The 21,487-nt window shown below is 44.1% G+C and overlaps 2 protein-coding genes across 5 annotated transcripts in view; one reads left to right on the top strand and one right to left on the bottom strand.

Annotated features, from left to right (window-relative positions):
• The first annotated feature begins 3,610 nt into the window (after nucleotides 1–3,610).
• ZFYVE21 (zinc finger FYVE-type containing 21) lies at nucleotides 3,611–19,364 on the top strand. Of its 2 annotated transcripts, XM_074149094.1 has the most exons (8): nucleotides 3,622–3,782; nucleotides 9,142–9,192; nucleotides 11,912–12,080; nucleotides 13,829–13,904; nucleotides 14,588–14,679; nucleotides 15,510–15,563; nucleotides 17,081–17,223; nucleotides 18,574–19,310. In XM_074149094.1, the coding sequence occupies exons 1-8, from the start codon at nucleotides 3,651–3,653 to the stop codon at nucleotides 18,607–18,609; spliced, it is 753 nt and encodes a 250-aa protein (XP_074005195.1). In that variant the 5' UTR covers nucleotides 3,622–3,650; the 3' UTR covers nucleotides 18,610–19,310. The 2 variants fall into 2 exon arrangements, with proteins under 2 accessions (XP_074005196.1, XP_074005195.1); XM_074149095.1 differs by lacking the exon at nucleotides 15,510–15,563 and having other exon boundaries at nucleotides 3,611–3,782; nucleotides 18,574–19,364.
• The window catches only part of PPP1R13B (protein phosphatase 1 regulatory subunit 13B), a 69,937-nt gene continuing 67,670 nt past the window's right edge, over nucleotides 19,221–21,487 (bottom strand). For all 3 annotated transcript variants that reach the window (XM_074149091.1, XM_074149092.1, XM_074149093.1), the window contains one exon: nucleotides 19,221–21,314. In XM_074149091.1, coding sequence (XP_074005192.1) covers nucleotides 21,273–21,314 — 42 coding nt within the window. In that variant the 3' untranslated portion in view covers nucleotides 19,221–21,272. The remainder of the gene's footprint in view (nucleotides 21,315–21,487) is intronic.

Genomic DNA, 21,487 nt, shown 5'->3' with positions numbered 1-21,487 from the left:
AAAAAGATGTAGTATTAAAACATTCAAATAACTTAGTTTCTTTCAACAGTATTAAACGCTTTTTTTAATACTTTGAAACACAATAGCTTAGCACTATAGCTGCCCAGAAGAGTACCGTGGGGTTTGTTACTATTATTCAGATCATCTTTATGATGGATTCCGGCACATACGTAAGAGTTATTTAAGAATATATGACTTAATGAACAATCCCTTTTTTAACATGGGGGGGAGGTTGCCACGGATTCTGACAACAGAATAAACACAGGAGAACAAAGTTATTTTTAAGCAACACCCACTTAAAGGAACGTTCTGACAGGAGGTAGAAGTCGAAACTTACTGAAATATATCATGATCGTAGCGATCTGTGACTGGAAGGACTCCAAGCCATTCTATACCCCCCACTCACACGCAGCCGCTCCATGGCGGCCTCGGCGCTGGGAAGAGGGAGATCACCGGGAGCCAGGTACTGGAAGGCCAAGAGTGTCCCAGGGACGAGGCGCCAGCAGAGGCCGCCCGGCTCTACCACAGCCCACCCCGGCACAGAAAGAGGCGGGCGGCAGCACCCCTTCGCGGCCCGGCTGAGCGGGGAGCGGAGCGGCTTGGCCCGGCCCGCCACAGCACCAGCCTGGCGGCCCCCAGCCCTGACAGGAGCCGCCTCACAGGGCCTTTCGGCGCGGCCCGGCGGAGGGAGACATCGCCGCACCGCCCTCACCCCCGTTACGAACCCCCCGCCAGAGGCGCCGCAAAAGGCCGTAGCCAATCGGCGAGCAGCTTGCCAGCCGCGGGCCAATCAAAACTCCTCAAAGCGCCCGCTCTGGCAGGGAAGCCAATGGCAGGGCGCGACTCAACGAGCGGGCGGAACGCTCTCCACTTCGGTAAGGATCCCTTCCGCGGGGCGGGGAGCGGCGGAGGAGCGAGCGGCTCGGTGGGCCCGTCAGGCTAGCTGAACCCACCCCCTGCTCGCTGATTGGCTACCACGCTTCCTCCGACGCGAAATACGGAGTGTGGGTGTGGGGGGGGGGGGGGGGTGGGGGGTGTGTGTGGGGGGGGGGGGGGTGTGTGTGTGTGGCTGATTTCCGGGTCGCGGGGCCGGCAGTTCCCGTTGCGCATGCGCCCCGAGCGCCCAAAGGGGCGGGGAAGGACTAACACGCCAGCCCTCAGCCCCAAGCGGCACGGGATTGGCTGGGGAGTCCGGAGCCGGCGTTCTATTGGGCGTCTGGAGCGGGTGGGCGGGGACTGGCGGCTCCTGCTGTGGGTTTGGGCTGGAAGGGACCTGAGAGACCATCGGGTGCCACGGGCAGGGACACCGATCACCAGACCAGGTGGCTCAAAGCCCCATCCAGCCTGGCCTTGAACACCTCCAGGGATGGGGCAGCCTCAGCTTCTCTGGGCAACGTGTTCCAGTGTCTCAAAACCTTAAAGAATTTCTTTCTAGTATCTCATCTAAATCTCCCCTCTTTTGGTTTAAAACCGTTACCCCTCGTCCTGTCGCTCCACTCCCTGATAAAGAGCCCCTCCCCATCTCTCCTGTAGCCCCCTTCAGGTGCTAGAAGGGGCTATAAGGTCTCCTTGGTGCCTTCTCCAGGATGAACACCCCCAACTCCCTCAACCTGTCCTCACTGCAGAGGGGCTCCAGCCCCCTGAGCCTCTTTATGCATACGCCTTGGATCAGAGATCATCCACGCGTTGGATTCCACCCTGGAACAACAGAAACTAATCTTACACAAGAAGCCTTAACGAATCTAATTTTGCTTCTTCCTCTTCAGTATTTGCCGTTCTAACACTGTTCTCTCAACACAGCAACGGAGAATCCGATGGGGAGAGCGAGCAGGCTGATCCCACCTTAGCTCCCAGGGGCCAAAGGGGTAATAAATGGCAATATTTACCATTCTCCAGGGCTTTTCCCTTTGAATCACTCTGCACCTTGTAGTTTAGTAACTATTATGAATTATCACGGAATCATCAGTTGGAAGGGACCTCTAGAGATCATCTAGTCCAACTCCCCTGCTGAAGCAGGGTTGCCCAGAGCACATCACTCAGGACTGCATCCAGGCGGGTCCTGAAAATCTCCAGAGAAGGGGACTCCACGACCTCCCTGGGCAGCCTGTTCCAGGGCTCTGTCACCCTCACCGGAAAGAAGTTCTTCCTCATATTTGAATGGAACTTCCTATGTTCCAGCTTGTGCCCGTTGCCCCTCGTCCTATCGCTGGGAACCACTGAAAAGAGTCCAGCTCCATCATCCTTCAACCCACCCTTTAGGTACTTGTGAACATAGATAAGGTCTCCCCTCAGCCTTCTCTTCTCCAGACTAAAGAGCCCCAGTTCTCTGAGCCTTGTGTTATGCTTGTTCTAATACCCTCTTGCTGAAAAAAAAAAAAAAAAAAATTCCTTTTTTCTCTGAGTATCTCCTGGGGAGGGAGGGGAACATGAGGAGAGACACTGTTCATATACCCAGCCTGCCGTGGTCTCCCTACAGCTTGCTCAGGGTGCCACGTATTATGTGAGAAACCTTAAAAGTCAGCAAAAGGCAAAAAAAAAAAGGGGGTTGGGAGTATGGAGAGGGGAGAGGAGAAATCACCAGGCTATTCCCTTTCAGAACTGTGCTGAGAATAACGCAGCAGCTCCTTGATGAAAAAAAAAAAAACACCTAGATGTAAATAGTTGGATGTTATTCTGTTGGTGGTTTTTTTTTAACGTTAATGACACGAGGGGGACCTCATAGCAGCCTTCCAATATCTGAAGGGAGCCTACAGGAGAGCCGGAGAGGGACTCTTGGTCAGGAAGTGTAGTGACAGGGCAAGGGGTAATGGTTTTAAATTGGAAGAGGGGAGATTTAGATTAGATATTAGGAGGAAATTCTTTACTGTGAGGGTGGTGAGACACTGGAACAGGTTGCCCAGAGAACCTGTGGCTGCCCCATCCCTGGAGGTGTTCAAGGCCAGGCTGGATGGGGCTTTGAGCAACCTGGTCTAGTGGGAGGTGTCCCTGCCCATGGCAGGGGGGTTGGAACTCGATGATCTTTAAGGTCCCTTCCAACTCTAACCATTCGATGATTCTAAGATATTCTGAGGGACAGAACTATTTAACTGCAGGCCAGCCTGCACCAGCAAACACACACTGCTCTGCGCCTTGTGTAAAAGGCTGCAAAGCAAAGCTCCTATCCTGAAATTCATCTGTGAGGTACTCTCAATCATTTCTACCAATTAATTACCGTTAAACAGGAACATTCAAGTCCAATTAATCATCACGCAGTTAATCAGTTTTACTAGCACTAAGAAAGTCGGCTGCGGGCGGAGGGACACCGGACGAGGGACTCCGGCGGAGCGATACCACCTCAGCGCAAACTCCGCCCTCCGTTTCCGGGTTGTGGGGCCGGCAATTCCCGTTGCGCATGCGCCTCGAGCTCCCGGAGCGGCGGGGAAGGAATAACAAGCCAGCCTCCAACCCCCAGGCGTCACGGGATTGGCTGGGAAGTCCAGAACAACCGTTCTATTGGGCGTCTGGAGCGGGTGGGCGGGGACTAGCGGCATCTCCCTTCTTCCTATTGGCTTTGCGACATGCCCGTTCCGTGGGGTCTAGGTTGCCATTGGGTAGCGGCGCTGCCAGTCCCGGGGTAGCGAGTAGCGGCGGCGGAGCGTGAGGGGGGGAAGATGTCGGGCTGCGAGGCCCGCGACGCCAAGAAGCTGGTGCGCTCGCCCAGCGGGTTGCGCATGGTGCCCGAGCACCGCTCCGCCCGCAGCCCCTTCGGCTTGGACGAGCCGCCCTGGGTCCCCGACAAGGAGGTATGGGTAGGGGCGGGGGTGCCGCCCCTTCTTCCCCGGGGAGGGGGGGTGATGCTGGTGGGTGTTGGATGTTCCCGACCCCTCAGGGGCTGCCACCCCGTAGGTGGCGGGGATCGCGGCGGTTGGGGGGGGGGGTTCGTTGCCTGTCGGGGGGTGCCGGCTGGCTGCCGGGACCCGGGCGCAGGGTCGCGTTAGCCGGTGGGGTCTCCGGGAGCCGGCCCGGGTTCGGCTGGCCTGGCCTGGCCTCACAGACCGACCGGGTGAGGGTCCCCCGGGTCGGTCGTTTTAGTCGTAAACCCCGGTTCTTTATTTCGCGTAGATTAATGGACTCGACGGGAGCGCCACTCGGTCTTGGGGGGTGCGCGGCTCCGTCACCGCAATCGGCGAGGAGCTTAAATGAGTTAAAAGCGTAAGAGGCTCTGCAGCGTTACTGTTTAGTGAAGCGTTCCCTTTAAATGCTCATAAAGGTAATTCCGAAGACGATGTTGATTTAAAAAAAAAAGAAAAAAATAAAAAAGATGGGAAATATTAAGGCAGTGAGGTTAGAACAGCCCTTCTGGCTCCCAGCGTGAATGTTTTTGGTGTTAAACGAGCATGGAATAACGTAGACCGTTTCAGTCAACTTTGCCTTTAAACGTTTTTCAAGTAAACTTTGAGATCATGGTGTTATATTAAATGCCATGTAACGCGCGTTATTTGTTCCCAGCCCCTACAGCTACGTGCTCATACAACTTGGATTCAATTGTTTATTTGCTTGTTTATTGCCAGTGTTCGGTGGTGTGGATACGTGCCAGTACGTTTACGTGGGACCAGAATTGAGATGTATTTCTGGTGGTGGGCCAATATGAGTTTAGGCAGGGAGTCGTTAATCAAAGCCATTCGGTGCCAGATACTGGCATGGTTGGTCAGTTTTGTGCGGGAACGCTATGTTTCCCTTGGTCAGGAATGAGGAAGAAAATTTTGCCCCTACCTGGTACCTCTTGAGGCAAAAAAGTTCTGTGTAAAAGTAATACTACAGGAGACTGGCTCTGCTAGCGCAGCTGCTGTGGCTCGGGCAACTAACCTTTACTGTCTTAAGCTGCATGGCTAGTAATTCCGTTGCTGGTTTTGTCCAAAATAACAACTTCTTATTGAAAAGTGACTTTTTCAACTTGTTTTAAACAAGCAGTCTGCTGAAACATCTTGGAGTTTACTCAGATCTCATCCATGCTTGGCAAATTAAAAAAAAACAAAACCAATAACAATTCTCCCTGTCATCAGAAGCAACTGGGTACCTGTCTTATATGAAGTGTTGATAAAATAAAACTTTCAGTGACCGGAGCTGTGTCGTTTAAAGGTACTGGTGACTCTGGAGGCTGCCACCTGGCTGGCACTGTCTGTGGTGCGCTGCGCTGGGTGTGTTGCTGATGGGGTGTGTGTTTATCAGGGAGCGTGTAGCAAAGTCTGAGCAGTTAATTGTGTAAGTGGTTTCTCTTCGTGTTGCGTGGTGTCTGCTTTTGCTGCGTAGGTGACTTGCGGTGCCCTTTGTGCACTCACCTGGGCCACCGGGAAACCTGGTTCCTGACACCGTCATTGTCAGTGGATGTAATTTGTGTAACAGTTAAATTGAAATTAGTTTTCTCTGTGACCTTCTGAAATGTAGTTTTGTATTTCAGTAGTCCTTGATTATAGCAGACTGGTTTCATTAAATAAAAATGTAGACAGCATTGTCTAGATAGTGACATCAGCAAGAGTTCTTGTAGAATTCACTGTGTCAGACATTGATTTAATTTATTTCAGTCAAATAAGTAAAAACCGTGTTTTCTTTGTCCAAGAGAAGAGGTATTACCAAACATTGATCTGGCTTTTCCAATACGCTGGCTTCTGCTCTGCAGCCAGTAACACTCCTCAATTCAGTAGCTTTATTTTTCTTCTGCAGGAAAAGTCTACTGGCTTATTTTCTAAAAGGGAAGGCACCTAAAAATTATGGCAGTTAGTAGTTTTGCTAAACTTACATAACGTTTAAATATATTTCGGGTTTTTAATTTTGTGTCACAAGATTATACAGTCTTAAAATATTGGTTGCTTTGAGGATCTTGAAGTTTCTGTAGTCCTGAAGCAGGACTAAAGAAAACTAACTTTCTTGTAGTCTTATTTATGATATAAACGAGTTGAGGTGGGTAATATTGTGAAAATTTGTGCTGAGCATCATTAGACTTGAGACTTGAGCTTAGAGTGTTGGTCATTGCATGTGCCTTGTTTAACCCAAAATGTCTTCGTTAATCACCAGCAGAGCTCAACTGATGATGTTCCTGTTGAGGAAATCTTGGGCTAATAATCGAGTTAAAACTTGTGTGTTTGAATGCAGAGGCGGCCAAGCCTCATGACATCCAGCTGCGCAGCAGATCTCGATGTGGCTGGGGAAGGCTGTGTGCCTCAGAGCCGGGATGTGCCAGAGGAGAGAGCGAGAGCGGTGGAAGTGATTCCCTGGATCACTGTGGGAGGGAACCGAGCTTTATGTAGCTGGGTCCCTCCCGTGGCTCAGGCTCTCTGAGCTGCCCTCCGACCGCTGCCGAACTCGTGTAGCTCCAGCCGTGAATTGATCCTGTAGAATCCTAATACCAGAAGGCATCAAACACCACATCTGCCATATGGTTGTGTTGTGTTGTTTTCCACTCTGGCATCACCTGTTTTGGTCAGGTGTGTTAGGAGGGGTGGTTTGATGAGCTTGTGAACTTTTCTCATTTGCAAAAGTTCACTGTGTTAACAAGCTCAACCAGGTGTTGCCTTGCATCGCTTCTTGAATGGCTTTGTTATTGTGTATGCAAATAAAACATGTGAAGTGTAACTATAGCTTCCTGTCCATCTACAGTATTCTCAGCTCTGGCTAGATCCGAAGTGTTATGCAAATATTTTACCACGCTTCAGCAAACGCGTGAGAAGATCCACTCTGTTTGTAATGAACTACCTCTCGGTATTTCTAAATTAATACCAAGATGCAACAGCTGTCAGATGTTCTTGCATTTTCCTCTTGCTATATGAAGTAATACCAGTATTAGTGTTCTGTTGAGTGTTTGTGAAACGACTGTGACTGTGACTGTGACATGCATTGTTATTTTGTTTCTTACTTCATATCTTTTTGTTTCTACTTGACAAAAAAATCAGATTTTCAGTAGTTTTAAAAAGCCTGTATGTTAAAGACATGAGAAGTAACTCAAACATCACGCTTTCTTCTCGGTAAATGGGATTAAAAAACCCCTTCAAGCAATAAAGCCTAATTCAGTGCTCGTGCACTTTCTAATTATGTCAGCATGTGGTTGAATAGGAAGGATTCACCTTTCAAGATGCTCTTCAATAGCGATGTCTTCCCAGGCGATGTAGAAGTTGATATTATGCAAATGGAATCATTTGATTCCGGTTACTCAAAGCAGAAGTGCCTTGAAGGAACAGTGCATCCAGCCTATTTGTGTTAGGATGTTTTTGTAGAAAATCTCGTTCCCCGATGCCTGCTACTCTGTGCCCTTTGACTTGTGGTTTATTTATGACCGCTTTATATATCAGACAGCGTTATCGTGATAGGTCTGGAATTCAGAAATATTCTTCTGTAGAGTTTGTATCAAATAAGAGGATGAATAACTTTGTTCCTTCCTGAAAAGCAGCTTGTATGTTTAGTGTAACATCGTGTATGAAGTCTATTTAGGACTTCGTACAGGGCATTTTTGCCCCTAGTTTGTGGCTTGTGCTTTCTAACTTCAGACACAGGCACCAAAAAATGCACATTTTCATTGAGAAAATGAGCTAGGCCCCTGGTAAATTCAAAGCATACCAAAATTCTTACCGGGTCCTGCTCCCAGACTACCTCTTAAGCTACACGTGTCAAAAATTAAAACACTAAATCACGATCAGTGTGAAGCAAAATGTGTTATTAACTGTAGAGCAGTACTTGTGACAGAGATGGAACCTGGGGAACGCTGAAGCTGCTTTATTTATGCTGAAGGTTATTCAGCAGCGAGTGTTAGAACGAGCTTTTCTACAGCCATTGTTCCATTACAGTGGCTGCAGTTACTCTCTAATTTGTTCAACTTCCGTTTAGATGTCGGAACACTTCGTATAAACTGTTGCAAATTATTAACAAGCTCGTACTTCAAAAGAAAATTAAAAGTTTCTAGAGATTTTTTTTAATTTAGCTGCTGTGGTATTTTCTTGGCTGTAGTTACTGAATTTGTGACAGTGGCTGGGTATTTTGGTGAAGCAAAGTCCCCAAAATAGATGACAAAAGCTGTTGTAACCTGAAGGAATTTATAGAAGATAAAGGGCTAAGTATTGAAATGTGTTAATTAAAGACAAAGGGTGATTACTGCGAGCTAGCAAATAGCACCTGCTCATTTTAGGGCATGTTTTTAAGAAGGCATTCTGCTGTAGTCTGAGATAGTTTGGTTTGAAGAGTTTTTAGGTTTCTAGAGTTATAAAACTTACTACAGGATCTAACCGTGTTCTCCTGACTCAGATGTCAGGCATAATTTTGCATTAATATTTGCAAGTAAATCTAACTAAAATTGTATTATAAGCGATTGGAGAGGGGTTTTTGATAGGATGCATAAAAATACATAAAGTCTTGGTGAAAGTCTAGTGATCTGAAGTGCTGAGTATCGGCCCGTTGGTGGGTGAATTTCTGTGTAGAAAATTTTAATTGTCAGAGTAATCACTGATAGCTTCTGCTAGTTTAGAAAATCAAACCTGTCGCCCCTTAAACTGTACTTTGTTGTGAGAGAGAAACTTCTTCATTTTTTTTTTTCTGTTTTTTCTTTTGGGAAGAGCGTGGGTGTAAGCTTGTTTTAGGGAAGAGATATTTCAAGAGGTGACATTTTGTAGCTGGAATAAAAGTTAAGTCTTAGTGGTTTGGATGCAAACCAAGTATCTCCTCGCGTGTTCCAAAGATGTGTAAGTATTGAGAGCATTAAAATATGTAAACAATGTTTTGGAGAGTCAACAGAGCATCAGAGTATAATACAGTGAGGAATGACAACTTTTATAAAAACAGTTTACTCTGGAATACGAGGCTGGCTGCGTAGCCAAACATAATTAAGTATGATGAGTACTTCTGAAACGTAGCTTTGACTGCAGGCAAGATGCAGGATTCCTTGGGGTGAATTAGTTTGGCAGCTTTTGGTTTTTTTTGTCTTACAAATGGGGATGACGTTATTTTGCTACATCAATACTAAAATAAATGAAACCCATCTATGGTGAAAAGATAAAGGGTGGAAATTTGTTGGAGGTGTTTCTTTTTAGGGCATAACATAAAGCTCAGTCTGTGTATATCATAGTAGGGTTAAAGCTTTAGAAATCTTGTAGATTAATTTTAATTTGTACTGTTTTCTAGTGCCCAAGATGTATGCAGTGTGATACAAAATTTGACTTCATAACTAGAAAGGTAAGAGAAATCAATGAAATGTAAAGCATTAACTTGCAAAATACTAATATGGACGACTTTTGATTTAAAATGTAGAAGATTTCAGTAGAATGGCATGCGAAGTCTGAGAAAACTTACAGTAGTTTTTCCTTCTGTTCTGTCTCTTCTGAGTAGAGGTCCTTTTTGTTTTAATTCTATTTCTTTGAAATTCTTCTTGTTGCTCGATGTGTAATACGCGGTTAGGGTTTTTTCCAAATTACTGGGTACCCACAGAATTTACATTCAAAGGAAGAGTTTGAAGAACTCCTGCTGCAGTGGGCTGCTAACATCGGTACTGACATAAACCAAATCTACTAATTCAGTTCTGTTTTGGGAGCTAAAATTAGTTGTGGAAATGTAAGCAAATATGTTTTCAGGAGTAATGAATTATAATCATACATTAAAGAAACCAGAGAGAGAACCAAAACTCAGATTATCCTTCTGTTCTAGAAGTAAAACAGGATTTATCTCGGGTTGGAAAAGGGAATTTGTGATTAAAGTAGGAAATATAAACAGCCTTGATTGCTGTGAGCGTAGGCAGGCTCACTGGATGAAGAGAAAACACTAACATTAGAATTAAATTATGTTCATTACATAAAAGTAGGCAGGTCACTGGAATGCAGGCTGGTGTATGGAATATTACTATCGGAAAAACATTCTGCTGATATTGGGGTTTCTGCATGGGGAAGGAAAGCAGCCTCCCAAAAAAGGCCATCAATGATTTTTTTAGCAGGGAATATCATTCCTTTGTAGAACTACCATGACACACGCGCTTGTGAAAGTGAAGAAAGAGGTGGACGTGTGACTTGCATTGATACAGTCGATGTCTTTTAGTTTATTGTTTGGAGGGAGAGGGAAGGAGAAATTAATTGCAAACCAGACGTAGTAATATGTTATACCAGATAGGTCTAAATTTTGGTAGGCGTGAAGGGCGTTAGGATGTCAGTTAGGGATCCTAGTACTCCTAAATCATGGGGCGTACTTTCTCCTAGCTCTTGTTCTACCATTAATTGGATGGTGGTTAATTGGATGGATACTTTTAATTGGAGTGTGGTTGGTGGTCAGTTAGAGCATTTAGATGGAAAAGCACTAATTGATCAGGCTGCTGTGTTTTACTTGTGTTAGTTTTGGGAAGTTCATGGAGGTCGCCCTGGGAAATAGGGACTCCAGAGAATTTTGCATAATACTTGGAAGGAAAGCCTAACGCTGGCCAAATCTGCAGTGTATCAGTTCCTTGCATCAAACTGATCAAACTTGCTCTGAGCCACAAATCCTGCTTGCCTGGGAAGACTTGTTCCCACATGAGAGCTTGCATCATGTCAGACCTGCTGGGACTGTCACACCCCGGTGGTGATCCGGAGCACAAGCCACTCGTTGCAGATTCAGTAGCTGTGAAACGCATTGCGATACTAGTTCTGATTTTGTAACTTCAAATCAACTTGGATTTGTACTGCACTGCCTGATATTTCTGATAGAGAAATAGCTATAGGTTTTCAGTTTCCATGGGAAAAGCTTGAGAATAAGTTTTAAGGGAGAAGAACAGGATCTCCTGTTGAAGTTTCCCAAGATCTTTGCTTAGAAGTGGGAAGGGACCTAGAAACCACTCTTCTATTGTGTTTTTATTGACAGTAAGGTGAAGGATTTACTGGCCACTGCAGAAGCCCTTTCAGTCTCCCTGGTCCGCTGTAGAAGTGTGTTTACGGAGTGGCAACAAAGCCCTATAGTACTGCTTGCTGTTCCTATGGCAATCCAGGCACAAATACAGGTTGGGTGGAGAATGGCTGGAGAGCAGCCCTGAGGAGAAGGACTTGGGGGTGTTGGTGGATGAGAAGCTCAACATGAGCCGGCAATGTGTACTGGCAGCCCAGAAAGCCAGCTGCATCCTGGGCTGCATCAAGAGAAGTGTGGCCAGCAGGTCGCGGGAGGCGATTCCACCCCTCTACTCTGCGCTCGTGAGACCCCACCTGGAATACTGTGTCCAGCTCTGGAGTCCCCAACACAGGAAGGACATGGACCTGTTGGAACGGGTCCAGCAGAGGGCCACGAAGATGGTCAGAGGGATGGAGCACCTCTCCTATGAAGACAGGCTAAGAGAGCTGGGGTTGTTCAGCCTGGAGAAGAGAAGGCTCCGGGGAGACCTCATAGCAGCCTTCCAATATCTGAAGGGACCCTACGGGAGAGCCAGAGAGGGACTCTTTGTCAGGAAATGTGGTGACAGGACAAGGGGTAATGGTTTTAAATTGGAAGAGGGGAGATTTAGCTTAGCCATTAGGAGGAAATTCTTTCCTGTAAGGGTGGTGAGACACTGGAACAGGTTGCCCAGGGAAGCTGTGGATGCCCCATCCCTGGAGGTGTTCAAGGCCAGGCTGGATGGGGCTTTGAGCAACCTGCTCTAGCGGGAGGTGTCCCTGCCCATGGCAGGGGGGTTGGAACTCGATGATCTTTAAGGTTCCTTCCAGCTCTAACCATTCGATGATTCTCTATTGTACTCAGTCCTTTGTGTTCAATCTCCAGAGATTTCTTTTTACCACTCCAGCAGTTAAATTTCCTTTACCTATCCCTCAGCTTGCGCGTTTCACACCCGAGAAGCTGTTCTGGTTTTGGGGGAGGAGGATATTTAATACAGTAACTTTATCAAATTTTTCCCCTGGTAGTTTCCTGTGTAAATTATTAAGCAAATAAAATGTTCTCTCGTGCTCAGCATCACTGTCGAAGATGTGGAAAGTGCTTCTGTGACAAGTGCTGCAGTAAAAAAGTGCCTCTGCCTCGCATGTGCTTTGTGGACCCCGTGCGCCAGTGTGCTGAGTGTGCCCTCATCTCTCAGAAAGAAACAGAGTTTTATGACAAACAGCTTAAAGTGCTGATGAATGGTAAGGACCGAATGTATCTATACGCTCTTTTGATCTCATTTATGTTTATTCAAATGTGGTGCTGAACAAATGGGATAAACGGTAATGCCTCTTGTCAAACAAGCTGCGGTTTTGTCTCCTTTAAATACTGGTTTTGTTGTCGTGCTTCTTGTTTGCCAGTTAATAATTCTGTGTTATCCGTTTAATTTAGAGAGAAGTTTACACTTTTCAGTCAGTGTTTACAAAGAGTCATTTAATTAAACACACAAGAATTTTAACACCTCCGAGAACAGATGTATGAAGTGCAGTTGGGTTTTTTTTCTTAAAAGAATCCATCTTTTAGCTGTACTCCTGTTACATTAAATAAGGATGAAAAATACTTAACAATAGGGAATATTTTAATATTTTCTAACAAGACACAGAGCTTGTTTCAAGCTTCATCTGTGAGCTTTGATCTTGCCCGTGGCCTAAAGCTATGGTTGATGGCGGCAGATCATCATGAGTGGTCAGTTTTGCGTGGCATTAAAACTACGCGCAATACAGTAATTCGTGTTCCAGTTATATTAAAAAAGCTGAGTCTTCAGGTTTTTAAAATATTCTGTGATTATTCAGTGCCTTTTGATGGGCTCTCAGCATGATTCCAACGTCTGTAATTGCTGAGCTAAACCATGTGTCTGATTGGCGTGAATGCTCCGAGGGAGATTCTGTGTGCAGAAAGGAGTGTGCTCATCCCTGTAACACACAAACCGTTCTCAGCTCTGCTTTGCAGCTGAGGGTGTAATTGAGTTAAAGAACGTACTTTAAACTGAAGATCTCATTGAAAAGCTTGCATTTGTGCTTTGCAGTTAAAGTCTGAAGGTGTTCTGACTTGCTGTAGAGCCGCGGATCCCGGTCAGAGATGGTGGTGGTGATCTCCTTTGCGGTTTTGCTGCTCTTGCCTCTCCGTCTCCCTTCAGCAGCAGCCTGGGGGGGCGGTGCCGAGGGGTCAGGGAGACTCTAAAATTGTGCAGTAGAGAGCAAGGTCTGAGGCTGCGGGGTTCAGTGGTGGAGATGGATCGCAGACCGTTTGGCAGGGCTGTAGGTTGTTATTTTCTTCATTTCCCAGACCAACAGTATTGGGATTAGGTAACACAGGGAGGCATGAAGGAAATAAAGCGGGTAGGCGTGTAGTCTGCTTTATTTGAAGTTATGAATCACTTCACTGAAGTAGCTGAGATGACTTTCCTGATGTCAAAGGAGTTGTTTTGGGCAGGAAGAAACATCACATGAAGGGTGAAGTTCATTGACCCCAAAGTAAGCCTGAGCCAACCTTCAGTAATGAAGGAGAGGTGTCTTTACTGTTTATGAAGCAAAGACCTGAAGGTCACATCCTGCTATTAGCTGCTGCTGCTTTTTTTTTTTTTTTTTAATACTGAAACAAGTTTATATTATGGCCACAAGGTAGGGACTTCAATTGCCTGTTTTTGCCATCTCCTAATCTGTTCTTATTTTTAAAAGATTAATCTTAGATATCATCTGTATTTCTACAACATGTGGGAGAAATTACATAGCAATTGTGAAAGGTCCTGTGGTTCAGAACATAATAATTAAGTATCACCTTTTTATACTTGGGTGTTCTGCTGATGTTAATCAGTTTAACATTTCAATTAGTCTCTTAATTCACCCAAATCAGTGTATTAGGTGCGGTGAGTAAAAATTGGTTACTCTTTTTGGTACTTGAATGTTCCTTCCTAAACTCTGCAATAGGATGCTAAATAGTTTCTTTCCAGGTGCTACATTCTTTGTAACTCTGGGAGCATCTGATAAATCCGAGCTCATGGTTTGTCGACTTTCCAACAATCAGAGGTGAGAAAGATTGATAGAAATTGCACTTGTAAAGTATATTATTGTTGTATTTACAGCTATATTATTATCTAATAACCTAAACAAAGTGTAAGAGTAACTTGCTGTGAGGATATTGGAGAGAGTAATCGGACTGAAAGGACAGATAGAACTTTATTGGAGCAAGTTTGTTAGAATGTACTAAGTAGCGTGGATCAGAGCGCCTCGGAATGGTGGAGCTCCACTTGCTGATAATGCCTCTCGGTGCCACTGGAATACACTGGTTTTTCAGGCTAATGGGGGATCACAGGGAGGGAGGGGAGGGAAAAATCTGTAGCCACTGATACAAGCTGGTTTCAGAACGGTTCTAGCGCCGCACCGTATTGTTTAATGTTACAGCCAAAGCATTACCTATAATTTGGTTGGCTAGAACACTCTAGACTCTGTTCTCTTCTCCCCGCAGAACTCTGGAAGAATATTTTTAATATTTTGAAAGGGTCTCTTAGAAAACTGAGTTTGGTTTTTGGTTTTTTGCCTTTAAGTGAAGAACTTCAATGAAAAGTAATTTTTCCTGCTTGGTTTCTTTCCCTCCCCACCCCAAAGAACATACAAACAGCTAGTCACCGAGAGATTATGTTGGTTTTATTTTCATTTGATTTGGACTTGCTATTGTAGGAAAAAAATTTTTTTTTTCTTCTGTTACGTAGGTATCTGGTTTTGGATGGAGACAGCCACTATGAAATTGAAATTATACAGATTTCAACTGTTCAGATACTTACAGAGGGATTTACTCCTGGAGGTAAATTTTCATTGAATACAAATTAACTATTAAGAGAAAAAGAAGTGAAGTTGTAATTAGTTGTAGTGCATTTCTAGGTTATTGGTAACTTCGGTGTAACTGTTATTTACAACTGCTCTTAGAAGAGGGTGGAGCGTGTGAACCCTGTCTGTGTGGCTACTGGGATTTTGGGGAAAACCTAAGAATTTGAGAAATGACCTTCCAGCTGTAATATGGGAGTGCTGATCGATAAACCCGAGTAAAGGTGGTCATTGTCTGCTCTGAGCCTTTCTCTTGGCTAAATGTAAACATCTATCGATTCAAAAGCTCGTAGGACGGAACTGTTAGCCTTTGATAGCTTCCACTACAAAATCCAGCTGGGATTTCTCTTCTACTGGTACAAACAGTTGTGAGGACTGTGAGAGAGATACTGGTGGGATGGGGGGAAAGATAATTAAACTATGCTTTCTTAATTTCATTCAAGAGGAAGGGGTGGCCAAATGAAACTGGTAACATCTGAATCAGAGGGCAGCTACTTACTGCCTCGTCTCTTACCAGATTTTAGAGTATTTCAGGATGAACTTGAATATGATTTCACTGAAATGAGAACAAACAAGGTCAGGAATTTTAATAATTGTTCTTTAGCAACACCTCTGTCACTGCTGGAATTCTCTAATCGGCCAGCCTGTCTGTGCAGTATTCAGTCGGTTCAGCATGTTAACTTTAATAAATTTATCTCGGTGTTCAAATCAACCAGATGTGTTGCCGAGTTACTTAATGCTCCTGTAATTCCTTGTTCACTGCTCTTCTCACTGCTTTATCTTTTTGCCTGCCTGCCTTCTTGATGGTAGAAAAAGATATTCACACTTACACCAGCCTCCTGGAGAGCCAGCATATTACTGAAGGTATCACCAGTACCTTTGAGCATGATGCACCTCAGCATGTTGTCATGGTCCCTCTCCCATCTTTCTTCCTGGGATTTTTTGTGTGATCTGTAGATGTTCAGCTTAAGACAAGTTATTTCCAAAGATGACGTGTATCTATTCCTTCCCATCTGTCTGTTTGAAACTGAGTGTGAATGTTTTTGTAATTTTTTTTGAGAACTAAAATACTCAAGGCTTTCTTTAGACCACGTGTGCTATTGTCTGTGCTAGAAGAGAGAAGGGAAGATGAGAAATGTCTTTTTAGTGGTATATAGGATTAGACATCACCTGCTGCATCAGAGGGTGCTGAGTACACCAGACATGGATAATATGCTTCTTGTGTACTGTCCAATAAGGCTTTGCACTCAATAAATTAGCTATTAATTAATGGTTTGCTTTTACACATCTTTAAAAGAAATACCATCTCTTGTTGTACAAGGTGTGCTCTGCCTGACTCAGCACTGTCCTGGAGCATCAAACATGAGCAAACTGGTCAAGGCTGTAGGTGTTTGATTTCCACCGGTTTATCTTTGAGTAGTCCCTTAATCTGTTGGTTTGACCAGGGAGATGCCGGGGAGCGAGGGATGAAGCTGGATTTCAGTTTATCCTACAGGAGGAGCAACTTCTGTAAACACTGCTTGTGGTCTTGGATGGGGTTGCTCGGACTGAGGTTGTCTTTGGCTTCTTGGATGTTACAGTAATGGCCCCCAGGAGCACCCAAATGCAGATTTATTTATTTTTTTTAAAAAAAAGACCTTTGTAAAAAGCATCCTTTTGTGTGTGGTGGTGCTGTTCCTGGGGCTTAGTTTATGCTCTGCTGCTTCGGGAAGTAATGCCAATGAAGCGTGGTGTTCTAAACAAAGCTTTTGTTTAATTTCTGTATTTTTGCTTTCGTTTATCTTAATCTCTCTGCAACTGGAGTAAAAGATACACAAACCTCTTGCTATCAAACTGTTGTCAGAGCAACATCTTTTGTGTCGGATTTCCCTCAGGAAGTAAATGACATCACCAGTCGTCATCTGGTCCCGCAGAAGCATCTTTCCCACCCTCCACCCTTTGCCGGATTTGGGGGGAGCTGTGCCTGCCCTGCCAGGCTTTGTGTCAAGCAGGGACCCCTCTTCGGCATCGGTCTGATCGGACACTAGTAATTCAGTTTACAAACTACAGGCTACAGTATGAAACTGTGGCATCCGCTTAAGAGAGGACACGGTAATATTGACACACGAGGGTATTCTTAGCACGTGTAGCGTGGCTTTTTGTGACAGCTCCTACGAGTTCTGCCTCAGTGACAGAGAGAATTAAACACCATTGACTCCGCACATTCCACTGCCTGGCATTAACCCCCGTGGTCACCACCTCCTCTGATGTGGCGGTTGTTTGTGCACCCGCAGTCGTTTGCGCTTTGAATTAAGTGATGAGAGAGTTTTCTTCAAATGTGCTTATTATCTAGAAGGAGTGTTAAAACCTGTTGCTGTTTAAGTTCCTGTTTCTTTTCTCAGGAGGTAACACTCGTGCCATCGGGATGATTCTGCAGTATAAGGTACCAGGATCAGAGGAGCTCATGCAGATGAAATTTACAGCCAGTGAAGACTTGAGCTGTAACAAGAAGCTGTCAGCGAGCTGGCTGGCAGCTATGCATAAGGTAAGCAAAGGAGGCAAAACAACTTCCAGAGTGCTGAAGAAAATCTTTACATGGGTTAAATACTCTCCAAAGAGAGCAGGCAGCCGTTAGAGTCGTTTCTTCAAGGATTTTAGGGCCTTGCTGCTTAAGAAAAGAGAAGCTGTGGATGGTTGTTGTGAATGTGACTTCAGCTTTATGCTCAGGTACCCAAAGAAGACGGGCACTAGAAAGGGTTTCCCCAAGATCTCCTGTATGTCGCTGGGTGAAAAGAAGACAGGAATTAAACTTTGAAGTTCCCTAGGGTTTTGTTACTCACTGAACTCACTCTCTTGAACAAAAACTCAACTAATTGTTTTTACCACTTCATGAAGATTCGGAGAAGTTGCTGAAGGAACAGGGGTGGGGGTAGGACCCTGTGGAAGACTCTTTCATCTTTTGGCTAATGAAACTGAAGTTGTTTATTTCATAAGGCAAAGTTATGGGAGACAAAAATCAAAACCACCCCAACTGTGTTCCTCTCATCAGTTGTTAATTAGAACTGTAATTTACAAGGTGTCTGCAAACACAAGTGTGGCTGTTTGCTGCTTTATCACTGCTGTTAAGCCCCCAGACCCTCTAACCCCAGCATCTAACTTGTGCTGAGCACAGCGCGCTCAGCCTTTGTATTGCCCCGTGAGCTCAATTCAGCGCTGCCTCGCTTGTTCTAATTCATCTTTCACAAGCAACTCCTACAATATGGGGAGAACCAGTATGTTTTGGATGAGCTTAACGTCCTCCCCCTCCTGTTTTGTCTCCTCTGAGAGGAGTTTAGCTCAGTTCTGAGTAACCGATCAGTGCAGTGAGATTTTTCAGAGGTGCCAGTTTAACAGCACGTAAAAGGGCTTGTTGGTAGAGACCACGCATCTGTTCCCATGGCAGGGATTGGTTCATCCTGTAGTTGGAGACAAATAGAATAACTCGGCAAAACTTTGCAAGGGGGAGGCAGAAGAGGTAGGAAGAACATAGAACAGAGTAACATCAGTTTCTGCAGGTGATCAGATTACTGAAATCTCAGAAATGAAAACTGCCTTTGAAAAAGTTAGCAGTGTTATCAGAAATGGTCATTTCTGACCAAGAAGAAACAAATTGATCTGAAGAAACAAATTGATTGACAAAAGAAGAAACAAGTTGATCTAAAGTCTTCAGTGACCTCAGGCTGAATGGTTTCAAAAAATTACAGAATGCTATTAAATGCTTTAAACTAATGAAAAAAGCAGAGGAAGCACTTAAAGCTTTGGGTTCATTAAAGGAAATTTTGAGGGGGTTGGAAGGAGCTGAGGTGGCTGCAAGTGAAACTTCGGTTAACACAATGACACTTTCTCTTCACGTTAGGCAACAAAACTTCTTTACGAGTCCCGGGACCAGTAAGACCAGCAAACTGTCGGCCGCTTAAGGGAAGCCACCAGCCTCCGTGGACCTGCCTCTCACCAATTTGACAGTTGGTGACGTTTGTTGTTCTTGACCCTCTCTCATTCCGCTGTGGTTCACTATAAAAGAACTGGCAAATGCAATGTGAGTATTTTTTTGAACCATGAGTATTGACTATAGTGTGCAATATGTATACAATTAATGCTTTAAACAGCCTCACCTTTTAAGACTTTGTATATTTTGTTAAGCCTTTTATTGGCACTTAATATGAAAGTGACCTGCACTACAGCTAATGTACAGCACAACTTTTATAGTAACAATTCTATATCGTTTGCTACAGAAAGCAAACAAATGTGTATGTCTCTTCTGCAGAGAATAGCTTTTGGGTATAGATCTCAGGTTTTTCCCTCTATCCAAATGTTTAAAATCAATGTACAATAAAATCTGCCTTAGATATGATTTTATAGAATTCACTTGATTTTTAAAAGCATTTCATTTTAAATATTTCACCAAATAGCACCAAATTGGACTTACACGAACATGATTCTTGGAACTTTCCTTCTGTAATAAATAAGCTTCCAGAATAATTTTTAGTTTTGTATTTTCTTTTTGGTAACTAGCTTTTGTTAATCTAACTGTAACGCTATCTGAAATTGTATACAATTTAATGTACAAATATGAATAAATTAATTCACTTATTTAAAAAAACCATAATGAAGCGATAATTTCACAATATATAACTTCTTTAATGATGGATACTGTGGTTCTTTACTTTCTGAAGCTCTGAAACTCTTGACTTTTTATTTTTAATTTTAGTTCTAAGCGTTGATATTTGACTCAGCTCAGGCTGGATCCTCTGGCTACACAACTGAGCCAGGTGTGTGTCTGCTCTCCCTCTGCCTATGCTGGTAAGAGCGGAGTAAAGCAGCACCCAAGGCTTGGGTGGCAGCCTGGTGGTCTAGGGGACCCTTGAGAGCTTTTCTAGACAAGTATTAATTTGCTGCAGCTGGAATATTGGGGTAAGGAGGTTCCATAATTGTTTGGCAAGTCATTTTTCTGTGCAGCTGGTAAAACAATGAGGAAACTTGGGTTAACATAAAATGCAGCAAGCTGGAATTAGTCTTTTTTTTTGTAGACTGTGACCAGAGCCTTGTCTGCTGTTGCTACCTCTATAAAAATACTGGAGAATGCAGCCGCCGTGCCTTAGCAGTACTTTATTGTGCACATTTACATCTTCTCTGAATTAGTGTATCATAGGCTCTTGAAATCATCACATTCATGTAGCAAATTCTTCAACAATAATACCCTTTCACTTTTCACCACAATATATACAGTTAATGCTAACCTGTGGTAAAAGCAAGTTACAGCACTGCAGAAATGGATATATAAATTATACATAGAACTTGTACATGAAGAATTAATCAAATTGCATACTGTTAAATGGGAGAAAATTACAAGAAACGTGGCTAAAACTTATAATGGGAAATTCAAAATATTCTTTTGGTATATAAAATCATGTACAATTAAAATTCCAGTGAAGTGCTTTTTATTTTCCTTGAAACGGCAATGTAGTGGGATAGGTTATTGCATAACTTGCCTCGGCAACAGATGGAGGCTGCCAAGAACCACAGAAACTGTCCTCAAATAAGCTATTGCCTTTCTCCAATCCTTCTCTCAACCTCGTTTCTCTCTTCTCCTTGACTTAGCATCTACACAGCCCTCTTCCTACTTCTATCCAGTCCTTCCTATATTCTTCTAGGCTGACTCAGGCTTCAAATGACACGGTGTAACCCTCACCCGACTCTCACCCTTTTCAACTATTGCACTTTCATCCACACAGACGTACAGAATCCTTTAAGCTGCTGCTGCAAGTTTGGTACTCGCAGTTCTGTCCACAAAGGGACAAGCCCGGGCCGTTAGTAGGGGAACCTTTACAATAGTAGAGGTAACACTGGTGCCGTAGGCTGAATAATAAGAAAATAAAACACTGAGTGAAATATCATGTAGGGGTTTTTGAGAAGTGTACAAATACTGTTTTGTTAGTTCTCTAGCTTGACTCTAAACGTAAATAATACTAGGCTATGTAAAGCTTTTGATGGGCTTGTCTAGGCTAGGATTTAAGTGTACAGCACGTTACCCCTTAAAATCCTAGCCTTCATAAAGCTTTGGTGGCTACTTAATTATGCATATAATAGGTGAAGACCTCGTGACCTAGAACCCAAAGAGCTGAGCAGTAACGAGAACTCAACGTTCACTGGTATCGAACAGAATATCCAAAATCCTGACGTGGGACAGTGACTGTGGGGTCGGAGCAAAGGGGACAGCGTTATCTGCACCCCGCGAGTGACACCTCTGAACATTTAACACAAGAAAGCTCCTACCGTGGAACTTTAAAACACTGCTGTAGACGAGAGCTGGTGCAACACTGTAGGTAGCGGAGGTATCGCTCTCCTCATCAGTGGTGGGTCACATAAAAACCATCCTCGTTTACAAACTGCAGATCTTGAAAATCTTGGATGCTGTCCATTTAACAAGAGAAAGCACCATTAAAACTAAATAGCATAGTTTTATTTCTCTGTGTGAAATGATCAAAAATGATGGCTCCAGTGTATGTTTTAAGTTTCCAGTTACCAGCACGGAATTGCACTGTTGTACAACTGAATTCAAGCGAGGGTTCGCTGCCTAGGTTTTATTCGTGGATATAACTGTAAAAACAGAATAAAAATTATTAGGATTTGCATGGTTGATACCAAGTTAAATACAAATCAATTCCATTATAACCAAGGGATACTTATTAACAAGAACTGGGGGATGAAGTGTTTTTGTAGCTGAGGTTGTTGTTGGCTATAACACGTTCTTAGGTAACTTCTGAAAAAAT

This window comes from Numenius arquata, chromosome 6 (assembly GCF_964106895.1).
Source record: "Numenius arquata chromosome 6, bNumArq3.hap1.1, whole genome shotgun sequence".
Classification (NCBI taxonomy): Eukaryota; Metazoa; Chordata; class Aves; order Charadriiformes; family Scolopacidae; genus Numenius; species Numenius arquata.
This window is presented reverse-complemented; position numbering and strand designations above follow the sequence as displayed.

Coding starts and splice junctions, on each gene's coding strand:
- ZFYVE21 (XM_074149094.1), top strand. CDS start 3,651: ATGTCGGGCTGCGAGGCCCGCGACGCCAAGAAGCTGGTGCGCTCGCCC. Junction 12,081..13,828: donor GCTTAAAGTGCTGATGAATG/GTAAGGACCGAA, acceptor GTTTCTTTCCAG/GTGCTACATTCTTTGTAACT. Junction 13,905..14,587: donor CGACTTTCCAACAATCAGAG/GTGAGAAAGATT, acceptor TCTGTTACGTAG/GTATCTGGTTTTGGATGGAG.